The 16439-nt window shown below is 41.0% G+C and overlaps 2 protein-coding genes across 2 annotated transcripts; one reads left to right on the forward strand and one right to left on the reverse strand.

Moving 5' to 3' along the window:
- Positions 1 to 316: 316 nt before the first annotated feature.
- LOC5563646 (40S ribosomal protein S25) lies at positions 317 to 5317 on the reverse strand. The gene is made up of 3 exons (XM_021849903.1): positions 5194 to 5317; positions 4524 to 4800; positions 317 to 605 (listed from the first exon to the last, which is right to left on the reverse strand). The coding sequence occupies exons 1-3, from the start codon at positions 5194 to 5196 to the stop codon at positions 526 to 528; spliced, it is 360 nt and encodes a 119-aa protein (XP_021705595.1). The 5' UTR covers positions 5197 to 5317; the 3' UTR covers positions 317 to 525.
- A 5773-nt stretch (positions 5318 to 11090) lies between these two features.
- Positions 11091 to 15966, forward strand: LOC110678103. The gene is made up of 4 exons (XM_021850699.1): positions 11091 to 11526; positions 11583 to 11773; positions 15469 to 15616; positions 15684 to 15966. Exons 1-4 carry the CDS (start codon positions 11471 to 11473, stop codon positions 15964 to 15966), a joined length of 678 nt encoding a protein of 225 aa, XP_021706391.1. The 5' UTR covers positions 11091 to 11470.
- Positions 15967 to 16439: the final 473 nt, after the last annotated feature.

Here is a 16439-nt window from a genome sequence, read left to right on the forward strand (position 1 = left end):
AAAAAAACTGATTATTGTAATAAAAACTTGCCATTGTTTTGAAGTTCATGCAACTTCTAATCAACACTACAAATACAGCGATTAATTATCTAAAATCATCGCATGCTGAAAAATATAATTCCAAGCCCAAAGAAACATCTGTATACAAGGATAAAATATCATCTAGTTAGGTCTGCCTGCACACCGACCAATTGTAGAAATACTCATAGAACACTAAGCTGAGATGCAGGTTCTGCCACCATTGAAACATAAGACCAGAAAGAAGAAAAACTACCAAAATGGATGTCATCAAATCACACTAAGACAACACAGCTCACCGTTTTACTTATCAATAAGTATATTATCTCCCTTTTCGCAACATCTTACATCCTGCTGGCGAATCGCAAAAAAGCTTACCCCTCCTCACACCTTCGTCAGAATGTACTTAGGCGGGGTGCGACAAAACAGGTAATCGTACACACGCACTTATTTTCTTCACCTAATATAGGACAGCTCCTCGGTTAACAACACCTAAGTAGTAGCAGCTTATGCCACTGGATCGTCTCCCTTGGTGGTGCGGGTGTAGATGACCTGGGCGTGGTGGTGAACAACCATTCGGATCAGACCTGCAACAATAAGAGACAAAGAGATAATTAATGATCGCACGACTTATTTTCAACATTATAATGAAGGAATTTAGCACTAATCGTACAAGTTTAAAAACGTGTCTTTAAAAATTATGCAAATTATTCTTCAACTAGTAGATGAAAAACCGAATTTAGTACTATACCATTTAATCCCACTAGAGTTTGTATCCTTTGACAGATACGCGCATTTCGACCTCAAATGTAAGGCCGTCTTCAGTGTCGTGTACTAGACTAGTATAGTACTAAATTCGGTTTTTCATCTACTTATAGGTATTCCACTAAACAGCTCGAGGATTTATTATCTTCAATTAGTTTAAATTGGTATTTCCAAAATAGCTATCTTTAAGGCCGAATCTCAAATTTTCAAAAGCAGAAATATAAGCTGAAAACTTTATCGATTGGTCACCACCAGCGAGTGATCTATCGATTAAGTTTTCAACTTAAACGGATGTACGGTTCTCCAGAATTGTACCTTTGAAAATTTGAGGCTTGGCTTCGTTTCATCTTCACCTTAACTGTAATGTATAAAATTGTTTTCCACCAAGCATCAACTCAATCAACAACACAGAATATTCATGTGCTATTTTGCATGTTGTAAGTGCATAAAAAATCGTAAAAATGTCATTGTTGTATTCCACACTTATGAAGGTACTGGAATAGAACGACATTAAATCCATTTACACCCGATTCTGTTTTTGCACGGTACAAAAAAGTTTTCAGTTCAAAATTTAAAAAACCGAGCAAAAAAAGTAACACCATTTCTCAACTTTTCATGCAAAAATAAGGTTTTGGTGGAAAAAAATGTATGGAAACTTTTTTTGCACGGCCGTGTAAAAAAATCCGTGCAAAAACAGAATCGGGTGTAATAAGATAATTTGAAACCTTGATATGAAACACAAAAATGAAACAGTGATAACTATCTTTGAATAGTAATTAGAGACGACATAGATAATTATAATGTAAAGTAATTGTCTCTACGCACTATTATTAGCATCCAATTCAAGTTCAAATAACGTTCTAGACCGAATATAAACCAAGAAAACTAAAAGAAACCAAACAGCAATCAGAAGATTTCATAAGAGTTCTCATAAAAATTCCTCATTGAATCCGACCAGACATTAGTCTAAGTATATTTCTAAGAGTTGTTTTCTTGAGAATTCGTCGTAACATTATATTACCGATCGTATTTTTGTATGTGTTTTATCAAGAAATAAATTCAGGTATTTGCTTTAAGTTTCCTTCAGGTATTGCTCTGAAGATCTCCTCAGTAGTTTTTTTAGTGACTCTTTTACGGACTTCCTTGGAGGAATCTGCAATAATTTCGACCAGGATAGCTTCAATAATTTAACCTATTTTTTTTCCTAAAAATAAATCCAGAAAGGGCTAACACCAAAACACCAGAAAATTGTTCAGAAAGCCATCTAATGCTCTTTTCAGAAATTTGTCTAGAAAGTCCGAAGTTCGACAGGAATTCATCCAGTGATTTCCGTTTAAGACATCTTCCAGAATTCAATCCGTATTTTTTCCAGAGTTGCCTCGATGATTTCTTTGGGTGAGTGAAGAACTAGCCGGATGTGTTAAAATTCACATAAATAAAGACATAAAAAAAATTTCTTTGGGTTTCGTCTAAGATTTCAACCTAGAATTGCTCTTCAGAAATCGGACAGAAAAAGAAAAATCGGAAGACATCGGACGGATGTGTAGGAATGATCGAAAGAATTACTGAAATAATAATTGAATGCAGTTAAATAAAACGTTGAAGATTCGAAAAGATTTTTTTTAAGAAAATACCTACCCGAGAATGTTAAGAAGACACTACACGAGTGATGGAATGATGGAGATATTCCTAGAGAAATTTATTAAGGAACTTCACGAGAAATCCCTGCTAGACTATGTTGAGAAAATTCCATTTTTAACTGATTTGCCTTAAATCAATCTTGGATAAATTTTTGATGCAATCAGGGCTGGTAGCGGCCAGTCAGTAATTATGACTAAAATAATCAGAATAGTGACTGGAAAGTGTCTTAAAAATACAAACTTTAGTCCAAGAATCATGCCTGAAATGATTTTTTTTTTTGGATTTGAACCACTGCGACCATGAAGTTGATCTATTGTGGTATAATTTGGGGTAAATGCCGTTTACTGATGATTTGAAGTACTCCAATCCGGTATAATTCTCAGAATGGAACCAACAACCAGATTGGGATTTTGTAATCAAATTTCAAAAGGACTTAAAATGCCTTTATTGCAATATTGTCTTCTACGTACATAGCGCTGGACAGTCACAGAGCAAATGTTGTGAGGTCTCTGTTTCACAGTCGCAAAACCGACAGAGAACAGTTTGACATCGATTGACCTTTGTCAAGCAATGTCCTGTGAGAAGCCCAACAAGTATTCTTAAAGATTTTTTTTAAACTTAAAAGTTTTCCGTAACCTGTCATGAACAGTTTGGATTGCCTTAAGATTTCTGTTGAATTGGACACTTGATACTTTCCTTGCAAGAAAATCACCTTTTTTATTATCTTCAATTCCACAATGGCCTAGTACCCAGTATAAATTAACCTAGTTTTTAATGGCCAATTGCTCTGGCAGTTTTATGCATTACCATACCAGTTTTGAATGGCTTGAGAATGATTTTAAAGCATTCAGCTTCGCTTGGCTATCTGCAAATATACAAATCCGTGCATACCTGTATTTCCTTCCTAAACAAAAAGATGCACAGTCTAGAATGGCATACATTTCTGCAAGGAAAACTGTTGTCCATCTCCCCATTGGTATTAAAATATCAATACCTGGGCCGGAAATTCCAGCCCCGGTACTCTCATTTCTTTTTTGGACCATCAGTGTAGAAAATTATCGATCCTGGTGAGATATTTGGACCTCCTAATTCACATATTTCAACCACGTTATATGGTATATCTAAGTTCATCCTATTTTCCATCCAGTTGTCGTTCATTAATTTAAGACAAAATTTCGGCGTTATCCTGGGGAAGTTTCTGGTTGAAACTACGCAAAGCTCTCTGGATTGCATCCTGAACGAGTTTTGTTAAAATTTCTCAAAAGGTCGTTTATCATTCCTGGCTCTTTACCGAAGGTTTCTATAGAACATCTTTTCAAACACTGTTGGGTTTACGTGACCAATGTCTTGTCTGTTCGCTTTCAATAGTAGGTAAAGACTAAACGAGGCACTTACAGACCGGGAGGTCGCGAAGCCTTATTTGGGAAACTATGCTCTAGAACTGATAGCAAATACTTCAACCGTTTCGACAGCAATTTTCATGCTGAATCCTCTCCTAATTATCAAGACAGCTTGCGTCTCTGTTTTATATTTTCCAGATAAAAAGTGTGAAATAAGAAAACGCAGCATGAAACCCTAGTTTTTTCGCATTTCCTTGAAAATATCAAGGAACTTTTGAAGATCCTGTGGAATAGTCACGTAAAAGCCTATGAAGGCTTCTTGCACCAGGAATGACTGTGGAAAAAGTGACTTCAGAGACCATTAATTAAAATACTAACTGTCTCGCTAAACAGGTCTTCAGGAGAATTTCCATCAAATTTAGCCCTAAAAGCCATTGATAACCAGGTGTGTAGCTTGTTGTTACTGAGTAAACGAATGAATTTACATTTTGATTTTTAATGGGAAGACGAACAGTAGATGCTCATCAAACTACCATTGCGTGGTGATAGTTTTTATCTTGGTCCATTATTTAGTTTAAAAACAAAGAGCTATACTTGGCTTCTATGACAAGATGTATAGACACTTAAGACTTGCATTAAAATAACGAGTCTCTAAAACAAATCTGCTACCAGCCCTGCACATAGCACACAATCTTTACTATGGATAACCTGACCAACTCTTGTATCGCACTTGATTCCTAACATTTCCAAGATACTCACCCTTCTGGCAAAGTTCCCGCAGACCGCGCTTGGCCAGGGAGCCTCGGATCTTCAAACGTTCGGACACGACCGAGGGGGTGATCAGCTTGTAGGCGGGCACTTCCTTATAGAGCTTCTCGTAGGTGGCCTTATCGAAGAGGACCTGGTTGTTGAGCTTATCGCGAACCTTTCCCTTGGACCACTTCTTCTTCTTGGCCTTGCCACCTCCTGACCCTTCCTTCTTCTTCTGGGTCTTTTGCGGCTGCTTTGCCGCTCCCTTGGTATCCTTCTTCGGAGGCTAAAACGGAAAAAGAGGACATTAGTGACCATCACAAACATTACGACAAGCAAGATATTTTCGGCTATCATTCAACGGGAAATGCGATCTGACATTCAGTTCCGGCTTTTCGCGGCTTAGGCGGTTTAACTTGCTAGGACAAAACTAGCTATTACCGCCACATGCAGAACAACAGTCCATAAACAATTTGGTTCGCATAGGAAACAGTTCAGGTTGTCAATTTACTTCGAGTAGACATTTTCGCCTAAAATCCACTTTTATGCACACAATTCGCTAAATTTTCACTACAAACATAGAGGCCAGCACTAAACTCGTTGTTCACTGCAAAAATTGATCGCATTTACACCGAAAAACTAGCCAAATTTCAACGAAAAAGCACTAAACACAACCTACCATATTGGCAAATGTACTCGGAAAGAACGTCCGCCGACGACAGGCGATGAAAGCAGGAAGTGGCCAAACGCAAACTTTGACAGATGTGCGTTTCGGAGCGGGGCAGGGTTGCCAGTTGAGGGAGGTATGCACCTACACGGAAAGGCGATACCACCTAAAAATTTAAGGGAGTACTTCGCACACGGAGACGGAATAGGGTCCTAAAGCCCTGTCCCAATTTTAGTGCCAAACGCTTAAATTTAGGCCAAAAACACATGTTTACTCAAATTTCTTATGTTTTCCGTTGCTTTAAGCCCAAAAAACATTTTTTTAGATTTTGTCACATCCTTTGGCTTAAACAAAAAAATTTGGGTGTATTTTGTTTTCCGTGTCCCTTACAAAATGTCAGATAGGAACAACCCCAGTGGTCGAACTAAAACCCCTGTGGTGTTTTTGTCGACTAAACGAACGTCAAACATGATCAAAAGTGTCAAGGTTCATTTGTGGACCAAATTTTTAAATTAAACTTTAAACATGATATAGCCATTATTTGAGCGGGAAAAATTGCTAAAGTAGTTACAGTAACATTATTGATCCCGCCACGTCGAACGACCCGATAAACCCCCAAGGCCCCACTACCACTACGGACGATGACAAGGTTTATGGACAAAAGGTCGAAAGACAAAAGGTCGAAAGGACAAAAGGTCGAAAGACAAAAGGTCGAAAGGACAAAAGGTCGAAAAAGATTTGCATGGTGGGAAATTTTTCCTTCTTTGAAAAAAGATTTTCGACCTTTTGTCCCTTCTTTTTTGTTCTTCGACCTTTTGTCCTTTCGACCTTTTGTCTTTCGACCTTTTGTCCTTTCGACCTTTTGTCTTTCGACCTTTTGTCATAGATTCCGATGACAACTCTGGCGCAACTTAACCACACCCATGAGAGGATCGTCGATCGTACAACTGACCTATGAAGGTTAAAAAAGGAATACTCGAAAGCTAAAGTGTAAACACATCAGCGCTCTAAGATCAAATTTTTTGAATTAGTTTATTTTCCTCAAAATAACTCCACATTTGAACTATTTCTTTAAAGCAATAACTTTGCCAAGTGGGTAGGTAACCCGGTACACCCAAATTTAGTATCAAAGATAATTCTAAAGATTATAATTCTAAATAACGCTACTTTACAGCTAAACTTATTACTCGATACCAATAATCAGTCAATGATATTAGTCTCCTAGAGAATCTATTTAGAGTTCATTGAGGTGAGAATATCTTACCACACTTAAACACGCACAGATATGTCATTCTAAAATCTAACTGTATTTAAGGCTCTGGAGATAATACGTCAAAGATATAAATCGAATTCATTCCATTTTGCGGTAACGAATCACCAAAAGTGAGTATTGCTAACATAAGATGTAATTGCGTAAACTTATATTTCCTCATATCAGGAATTTTGTAATTTTCTCACTACTGAATTGCCGGAATAAAATTTACAAAATCTTCTGATTCGTGTATCGCCCAACATTTTACAAAATTCTTTTGTGGTGAACGATACGATGTCTGGCAAAGGATCGAAGACTGGACCCGGGAAGGGTAACGCCCTCGCAGCTACGCTCACTGGTCGTGGCCCCCCGGTAGAAGGGACAGGTGAAACACATCCTGCAGCGACTCCGGCGAGAGAAATCGGCGACTTAGCCGCAGCTGCTCCCACGAACAATCCCACTGTCGTTGTATGTACAACGAGTACAGCAGCCGTCGCAACCAGCGAAGCAGTGGACGTGACGTGTTTGGGAGCCGGCGCATTGCGCACTGTGGATGACGTCATCTCATACCCATCGTCCGACCCAAAAAGGCCAGGAAACCCTCTCCCTACCATGTCATCCTCCCACCAGGTAAATGCTGATATTGCCAAACTATTAGGAGCGAAGCAAAAGCCATCTTCTTTAATATTCCAATCAAAAAAGAGCTCAGCCCTGTCAAATATACGCGAAACGGTTGCTGTTAGACGTAATCCGGATCGTCGCGCGCGTCCACATCGGTACAATAGTTGTGAGTTGTGTACAATTAGTGATAACAGTAGAATGGTGCAGTGTGATGGTTGCGGGAGATGGTTCCATTTCTCGTGCGTAGAAGTTACAGAAGGTATTGCTGACATCAGCTGGATATGCCCATTCTGCCCGGTTATAGAGATCGAAAACCAACAACGAATTCCTGCTACAGATGCCCAAGTAGCAACGCCCGCTAATAATCCACCCCCTAAGGACAAAAGCGATACGAAATCCTCCAGCAAGAAGAGTAGTAAGAAAAGCCAACAGCGAAAATTAGAGCTGAGACTACAGAAGCTCGAGGAACAGAAGAAGCTGGAACAAAAGTTCCTAGATGAGAAGTTCAGAATCTTGGAAGAGTTGGACAGTGATTGCGAGACGAATTTGGATGAGGAAGACCTAGAGAAAATGTCCGATATTTCTCAATGGGTCCGAGACACGGAACGCGGTAGAGCAGTTGAAGACTCCGGAGTTATGGAAGAGGATCTACCGGAAGAATCCAGGATTCCCTCTGGACTAGCCCAACAATTTGCAGCAGTCAGTCTACGACAAACAAATCAGCAGCAGCGTTTGCAAGTAGGAAGACGCAATACGTTACCGGATTTCGTTCCCGCACAGCGCTCTACGCCGCAGGGACAGCCAACATCGTCTTTCATAAACCCTACATCGGCACGATTCTCGACATTTCCGACATCAACGCAAAGACACCCACAGCCACCTATGACGTTCCGTCCATCCCAATCCGAACCAGTTCCTGCTGAGGAAACAATCTGTATCCTTAATCGGAGCCAAATAGCCGCGCGTCAAGCGGTATCCAAGGATCTGCCTGAGTTCGATGGAAACCCCGAGGACTGGCCATTGTTTTTTGCAATGTACTCCTCATCCACGCAGATGTGCGGCTTTTCCAACGAGGAAAACATGCTACGGCTACGTAAGTGCCTTAAAGGAAGGGCACTGGAGGCCGTTAAATGCCGGCTACTGCATCCTTCAAACGTGGGCGGAGTGCTCTCGACGCTGAAAATGCTCTACGGTAGGCCAGAGGCGATCGTTCAAGCAGCTATACGGAAAGTTCGCTTACTACCATCCCCTGAGATCGACCGCCTGGAAAGCTTGGTCAACTTCGCCCTAACCGTCGAGAATCTGGTGGCAACAATAGAAGCATGTGGAATAGAGGACTTCATGTACAACAGTTCGCTTAAGTTCGAGTTGGTGGAACGACTTCCTCCAACGCTAAGACTGGACTGGGCAAAGTATACTAGAGGTAATCCTGCTCCCAATCTCATGGATTTCAGCTCGTGGCTCTATTATATGGCGGAAGATGCTAGTTCCGTCATGCAAACGTCCACCAACGTTCCAAGAGGCCGAGGTATTAAGAAGGACGCTTTCATCAACGTACACTCTGAAACTAGCAATGATCGATCTGAATCTCCCGAAGCACATGCATGCGAAGTACACACCAAATTACAAGAAACTTCAAAGGAGTGTATTGTGTGCAAAGGTGCATGTACGTCAATTGCGAAGTGCAAGCGGTTCATGGAATTGAGCTACGAGTCGAAATGGGCTGTTATTCGTGAAGCTAAGCTATGCCGCAAGTGCCTTCGTAAGCACAACGGTACGTGTCGCCAACAAACGAAATGCGGAATCAACGGTTGTACTTATCTGCACCATCCTGCGCTCCATAGTGAGAAAAGAGAAGCCTCTAGAGGTTCCTCCTCTGTGGAAGTCACTGCCAACACCAGTTGCAACGTTCATCAAGGACAGACGAATGATGTGCTGTTCCGCATCGTCCCTGTAGTACTCTATGGTCCGTCGAAGACGATCGAGACTCATGCGTTCATCGACGACGGGTCTGAACTTACACTCATAGAGCACTCGCTAGCGCGTGAGCTGGGACTGCAAGGATCTTCAAAAGCACTCTGCCTAAAATGGACAGGTGATACCATGAGATTGGAAAACGAATCTCAAAGCGTGGAGCTGGTAATTTCCTCCACGAGAAACAGATCCCAAAAATATAAAATGGCGGATGTCCGTACAATAGAGGAGCTGAAGCTACGACCACAAACTTTGATAGCTTCCGAAGTGCAGAGCCGATATGCTCATCTCACTGGAATCCCCTTCGATTCCTACACCGAAGTCAGTCCACGTATCTTGATTGGTCTAGACAACGCTCTGCTGGGACATGCACTGAAAAGTCGGGAAGGAAAACCGTCTGAACCGATAGCTGTCAAAACACGTCTCGGATGGCTAGTGTATGGAAACTGCTCGCCTAGTAATCAACTAGAGAGTCACGTGAACTACCATGCCGTACACATATGCGAGTGCAACGTAACAACAGATGAAAGTCTCCATGCAGCAATGAAAAACTATTTCACGCTTGATAGCATGGGTATCTGCAAACCTGAAAGGCTACCTATTTCCACCGAGGACCAACGAGCTATGGAAATGCTAGAAGAAGTAACACTTCCCAAAAATGGCCAGTACGAATCCGGTCTTCTATGGAAATATGATAATGTGCGACTTCCTGACAGTAAGAAGATGGCTCTCAAGAGATGGGAGTGTTTGGAGCGGCGGATGAAAAACGACGAAATACTAGCAGAGAATCTTCGTGCTAAAATGACCGAATACGTCCGAAATGGATACGTTCGAAAGCTAAGCGCAGAGGAGCTAGCAATCCGTCAAACACGTGAGTGGTACCTACCTGTGTTCCCTGTACACAATCCCAACAAACCCGGGAAACTAAGACTTGTTTGGGATGCAGCAGCAACCGCTCAGGGAATCTCCTTAAATTCAATGTTATTGAAAGGGCCCGATCAGCTGACATCCTTACTGGCAGTTTTGATCCAATTCCGAGAGTTCCGTATTGCAGTGTGTGGAGACATAAGAGAAATGTTCCACCAGGTTCTAATGAGGAAAGAAGATCAGCACTGTCAGCGGTTCTACTGGAAAGAGAACACAAGTGAAGGGATGCCAGACGTATACGTCATGAAGGTGATGACCTTCGGCGCCTGCTGCTCGCCTGCGACCGCTCAGTACGTAAAAAACCTTAACGCAAAACGATTTGAACACCAGTCTCCAGTCTGTCGACGCTATTGTGAAAAAGCATTACGTCGACGACATGCTTGTCAGTGTCGAAACAGAGGAAGATGCCATAAAACTGGCGAGGGACGTGAAGCGTATCCACGCAGCGGGAGGATTTGAAATGCGTAACTGGCTCTCCAACTCACCAACCGTCGCAGCATCCCTGCAGGAAGTGAAAACCGCCGAGAAGAACTTCGGAGAGGAAAACCTTACCGAAAAAGTCTTAGGACTCTGGTGGAATACGACCACAGACTGCTTCACATTCAAGGTGTCACCACGATACGACGAGGGCTTGATGTCAGGACGCCGTCGGCCCACCAAGCGCGAGGTACTTCGCACTCTCATGATGATTTTCGATCCACTTGGTTTTATTTCGCATTTTCTAATGTACTTGAAAGTACTCCTGCAAGAAATTTGGAGATCGTCGGTTGATTGGGACACACCTATTGAAGAGCCACAGTTTCAGAAATGGCTAACATGGTTAAGAGTTCTACCGGAGGTGACCAACGTTCAAATTCCAAGATGCTACAGAGTATCATTCATCCTTGACAACACCTGCAAAGTCCAAATGCACACGTTTGTAGACGCAAGCGAAAACGGCTTCGCAGCTATTGTATACCTTAGACTCGAGAGAACAGACGTAACCGAAACTTCATTTGTCTGCGCGAAAACAAGAGTGGCTCCATTGAAGTTCCTATCCATTCCCCGGTCAGAATGGATTATTGGCTTCGGCAAAAAATGCAACAGATGGCGTTAGTGAGCAGAAGTCTTGAGCATTTTAAATGTACGGAGAAATTTATTAAAATTAGATTTTATGCTCAACAAACGAATTATCATGGAAAATATTTGGTACAGGTTGTAGGTAATAATGTTGGCTAACTCCGGGACCAAATATTTTTCGCGGAAACTACGACATTTTTGAAATATTTGAAAATATATTGAAATCTCCATACATTTTCAATGACCGAAAACTCCTGGTTTGACTTTTCATGCTCTTGCATTTCTATATACATGGGATCCATTTCCTGATGAATATACATGGATTTTTGTTAGCTTAAGTGTCAGAACACGCGTTTGTTTGTTTTTATTTTTCGACTGGCTTAGGAACGTTGGTTTTTTTATTCTGAACACTAAGCTCCTCCGCAAAGCAGGTTTTTTTCTCGACGTGCCTGAAAGATGCAAGCAACCGGATTGACCGGCAGTGAAGGCCCGCAGGACGGCGATTGGGAAAGGTTTGTATAATATATTATTCAGGGAGTGCGTTTTGTTAACAAAAAATGTATTACAGATGCCATCCGGAAGCCTCTTCGCCGCTGCAAGTAGAGGCGGTGTACGTGTCGGAATCAGATTGGTACCTGCCGGACCCGCCGGAGCCAGAGTGCGGAACTAGCAGAGGAAAAACTCCCATGGTTTTGGTGCAGAGGCTGCCATCCTCTGTAGTCCGGAGGTACATCAATGAGAGCAACGCGCATATATTCGGTAAGTTTTTCCGTTCTAATGAGGAATATGTACCTGAAAAGAAAAGTAATCGCCTACCGGTTTTTCGCAGCCCTGTAGGTGGTGTAGTGGCAAGCGTGATTGCCTCCCACCCCAGTCGGTCGGTTATTTATTCCCCCCCGACGCCGTAGGGATTTTCTGGGAAAAAATCTATGATCATGTCTGCCTTCGGAAGGGAAGTGATGCCGTTGGTCCTGGCCCATGTCTTGATGGGTTCAATATGTAGAGTTCCATGTGCCCCAGATTTGTGGTATGTGTGGAGGTCTCTGGGCATACATATTAACTCTCAAACCTACAATGTCTCACTTTTCATTAAAAATCATAATTTGGCCAATTATTAACCGATTTTGGATCTTTTGGTCTCGAACAGATTTATTATGTTCCAGAAAAAAGGGGATTGCCAATTGGTTCCGGAGTTATTACGAATTCAAATGGGGTATATTCGTTCCGGAAGTGATGGTTCACGTAGATTTTTCAAGATAAGCGGTAAGAAAATTATTCATTGTGTACTTTCTATAAGTAAATAGCTGTCAGAAGGTCGAATGATATTGGTTCTCATTAATTCTGGCCATTTCGGATACCCGGTCACCTGTACCCTGAGAGGACATTTTATGAAACTTACAGAATAGTACCGTGCGACGGCTTAAAATTCGTGATTTAAAAAAAAAAATCGTTGTTTGAGAAGGGCCTAAACCCGAGGGGCTTAAAATTCGTGGTTTTTTTATCCTGAACACTATAGATATAATGCCAAGGTTCAATATGTGGTTCTGGCAACTTCCGGATACCCCGGAATTGGTTCCGGCAGGGCCTCAGTGAGACGCTTTTGTAATCCTACTAACTTATATCGTGCGATGCCTCAAAATTCGTGACTCTTTATCCTGAACATCATATATATATAAGGGACCCAGATAGCCGTAGCGGAAAACGCGCAGCTATTCAGCAAGACCGAGCTGAGGGTCGTGGGTTCGAATCCCACCGGTCGAGGATCTTTTCGTAATGGAAATTTTCTCGACTTCCCAGGGCATAGAGTATCTTTGTACCTGCCACACGATATACGCGTGCAAAAATGGTCATTGGCATAGTAAGCTCTCAGTTAACTGTGGAAGTGCTCATAAGAACACTAAGCTGAGAAGCAGGCTCTGTCCCAGTGGGGACGTAACGCCAGAAAGAAGAAGATCATATATATAATGCCAAGGACCAATATGAGGTTCTTATCACTTCCGGATACCCCGGAATCGGTTCCGGCAGGGCCTTAGTGGGACACTTTTGTACATCCTAATAACTCCTGAACATTATAGTACAGTGCGACGGCTTAAAATTCGTGATTTTTTATCCTGAACACCATAGATATAATGCCAAGGACCAATATGAGGTTCTGGCCACTTCCGGATACCCCGGAACCGGTTCCGGCAGGGACACTTATAATCCTACTAACTTATATCGTGCGACGGCTCAAAGTTCGTGATTTTTTATAGATATAATGCCATGGACCAATATGAGGTTCTGGCCACTTTCGGATGCCGGAATCGGTTCCGGCAGGGAGCCAGTGGGACACTTTTGTAATCCTACTAACTTATATCGTGCGACGGCTCAAAATTCGTGGTTTTTTATCCTGAACACCATAGATATAATGCCAAGGACCAATATAAGGTTCTGGCCATTTCCGGATACACTGGAATCGGTTCCGGCAGGGATCCAGTGGAACACTTTTGTAATCCTACTAACTTATATCGTGCGACGTCATTATACGTTTTGAATATGTCAGAAAAAATTTGAATAAAGGATTTTAGGATAAAAAATCACGAATTTTGAGCCGTCGCACGATATAAGTTAGTAGGATTACAAAAGTGTCCCACTGAGTCCCAGCCGGAACCTATTCCGGGGTTTTCGGATGTAACCAAAACCTCATATTGGTCCATGGCATTATAGTTATGGTTCTTCTTCTTTCTGGCGTTACGTCCCAACTGGGACAGAGCCTGCTTCTCAGATTAGTGTTCTTATGAGCACTTCCACAGTTATAAACTGAGAGCTTTCTTTGCCGATTGACCATTTTTGCATGTGTATATCGTGTGGCAGATACGAAGATATTCTATGCCCTGGGAATCGAGAAAATTTCCTTTACGAAAAGATCCTCGACCAGCGGGATTCGAACCCACGACCCTCAGAATGGTCTTGCTGAATAGCTGCGCGTTTACCACTACGGCTATCTGGGCCCCACTATAGTTATGGTGTCCAGGATAGAAAAAAATCATGGATTACAAAAGTGTCCCAAAGTGGCCCTGCCAGAACCGACTACGGGGAATCCGAAAGTGGCCAGAACCTCCAATGGACCAAGGCATTATAGCTATGATGTTCAGGATAAAAAATTACGAATTTTGAGCCGTCGCACGATAGAAGTTAGAAGGATAACAAAAGTGTGAGATATGCATCGTCAAAGTTGGACTTTGATCTTTTTCTGGACCCTGTTCTAGTAAGCGTAAGTTGTCTCCCCCTTTATAGTAAGAGTTGAATAAAAGCATATGAGTGTGAATATGGGGGTTTTTAGAGCCAGTTTGCGAACGCCGCAACCCCTTCTTGTATCGATGTTCTTCGATCAGGCTGAAATTTTCAGGGATTGTTCTTCTATATAAAAGAAGATGTTTTGCAATGTTTTAGATTTTAATATTAGGGGGAAGTGGGACAAAATGACCCCCAATGATTTCATGTCACTTAACATGCGAAATCACAAAAACTGATATAACTATAGTAAAAGTGCACGGATTATGTTAAAATTTGGCATGATTACTCTACGTTATATAAACTTTAAGATTGGCATGGTATATGGATTTTGAAAGTACTTCAAATCGAGAAAAATGAGTTTTTCATAAAAAAAAATAGTGATTTTCAAATCGATTTTTTTTTTTGCCAACCGAACTAGGTCAAAAATCTAAATATGACGTTTTGTAGGGCAACTCATGGGCTTTCATTTGAGATGTAATCCAGATATGCCATTTCAAAAATACATAATTTTCGTGAGAAAATGCAACTTCCAACAATCTTTCTCTCTCTCTTTCACTTTTTAGTGAAAATTGCAAGCATCAAGGCCAGGAAAAATCAAAATTCTATTCAAGATATAAACTTACTATAGTTATATCAGTTTTTGTGATTTTGCATGTTAAGTGACATGGAACCATTGGGGGTCATTTTGTCCCACTTCCCCCCTAATATAAAAATCTAAAACTTTGCAAAACATCTTCTTTTATATAGAAGAACAATCCCTGAAAATTTCAGCCAGATCGGACAATATCAATACAACTTCCCTTGGAAAGGGGGTTGCGGTTCTCGCGAACTGGCTCTTAATGAAACTATTAAAAAAAATTGATCACATTGGTAAAATGTGTAGAAATAGGAATTTCCAGAGAAAAATGAAAAAGGATAGGAATAAACATTAAAAAGATCAAATTTATAAATTCGCGATTTAAAATAAATTATTGCCCAAAACGTGCACAGACCAATTTTAAATAGCAAAAACTGATATTTAGAGCGAAAATAAAAAAAATTAAGTATTAGAGATAAAGTAAATATTGCTTTTTGCGCGATCGTTTAACCGCTAAAAATGCGTTTTTTCTTCTGGATAGTAAAATAGAAGGTAACTTCAAACTATTTTAATGAATTTCGTCTTTTTTATCTTATTTTAGCATCTACAGCTTTTGGTTCAGCTCCTGCGTCATATGATGAACAAACGATACAAACAGCAAACGGAAAGAAGACGTTGAAGCGATTACAAGAGGAGGCGACACAGCTGAAGTTACCTACAAAAGGAACAAAGGCCCAACTAGAAAAACGGTGAGCTATTCACTCAATTAAACAAAATGACCAATGTACAATAACTCGCTCTTTTTGTCTGTTGTAGATTAAAAATATACAGAGAAAATGATCTGAACCGAAGCCTTGTCGAAACTGCTATGACTGTCTTGCCTCTGGATGCTACAGAGTTTCGCGATGTGCCACCTTACTGGGCCTTGCGTGACATTTCGGTTGCTAATATCACCTGGCTGTCTGCAGTTGCCGTTTTCAACTACTTTCAAGATAGAAATGCTATGAATAGTTACAAAAACGGAAGAACGCTATTAAAGGATTGCTTCCTAAAACATGTATCGTATGGACGGGTAATGATTTTAATGAAGCTTTACTAAGCTATATTTATTTGTAATTAGTAGAATTGATATTTACAGTAAATGTTATTTAGTAGTAATATGGTATATGTAGATTTGGTGTTGTTAAGTTTGTAAACTGGTCGACAGACGCACTCTCGTCGACCACTATTTTAATGATTGATTCAAACATGTGATAGGTAGCCAATCGGTCATACAGAGCGCTCGCTTTATATTTGTCCGGGTTTGATAACTACACACTGCTGCCACTTGGTTTTGTATTGGCCAAACACAGTGATTAGCATTAGACGTACATGCTCTCGCAACGTTGATTTTTATTGGGATTTGTTCTAACTGTTACGTGAGACAAGTGGAATAGAGTAAAAAGTAGATAACGCGAAAAATATTTGTATGGCGAAATGCATCTAACGAATGATTTCTCAAAATTGGAAACCATTTTCGAAAAAAAAAAAACTTGGCATCGGTTGAGCATGGTAATGCTGGTTATCACTTCT

This window comes from Aedes aegypti, chromosome 3, assembly GCF_002204515.2.
Source record: "Aedes aegypti strain LVP_AGWG chromosome 3, AaegL5.0 Primary Assembly, whole genome shotgun sequence".
NCBI classification, from domain to species: domain Eukaryota; kingdom Metazoa; phylum Arthropoda; class Insecta; order Diptera; family Culicidae; genus Aedes; species Aedes aegypti.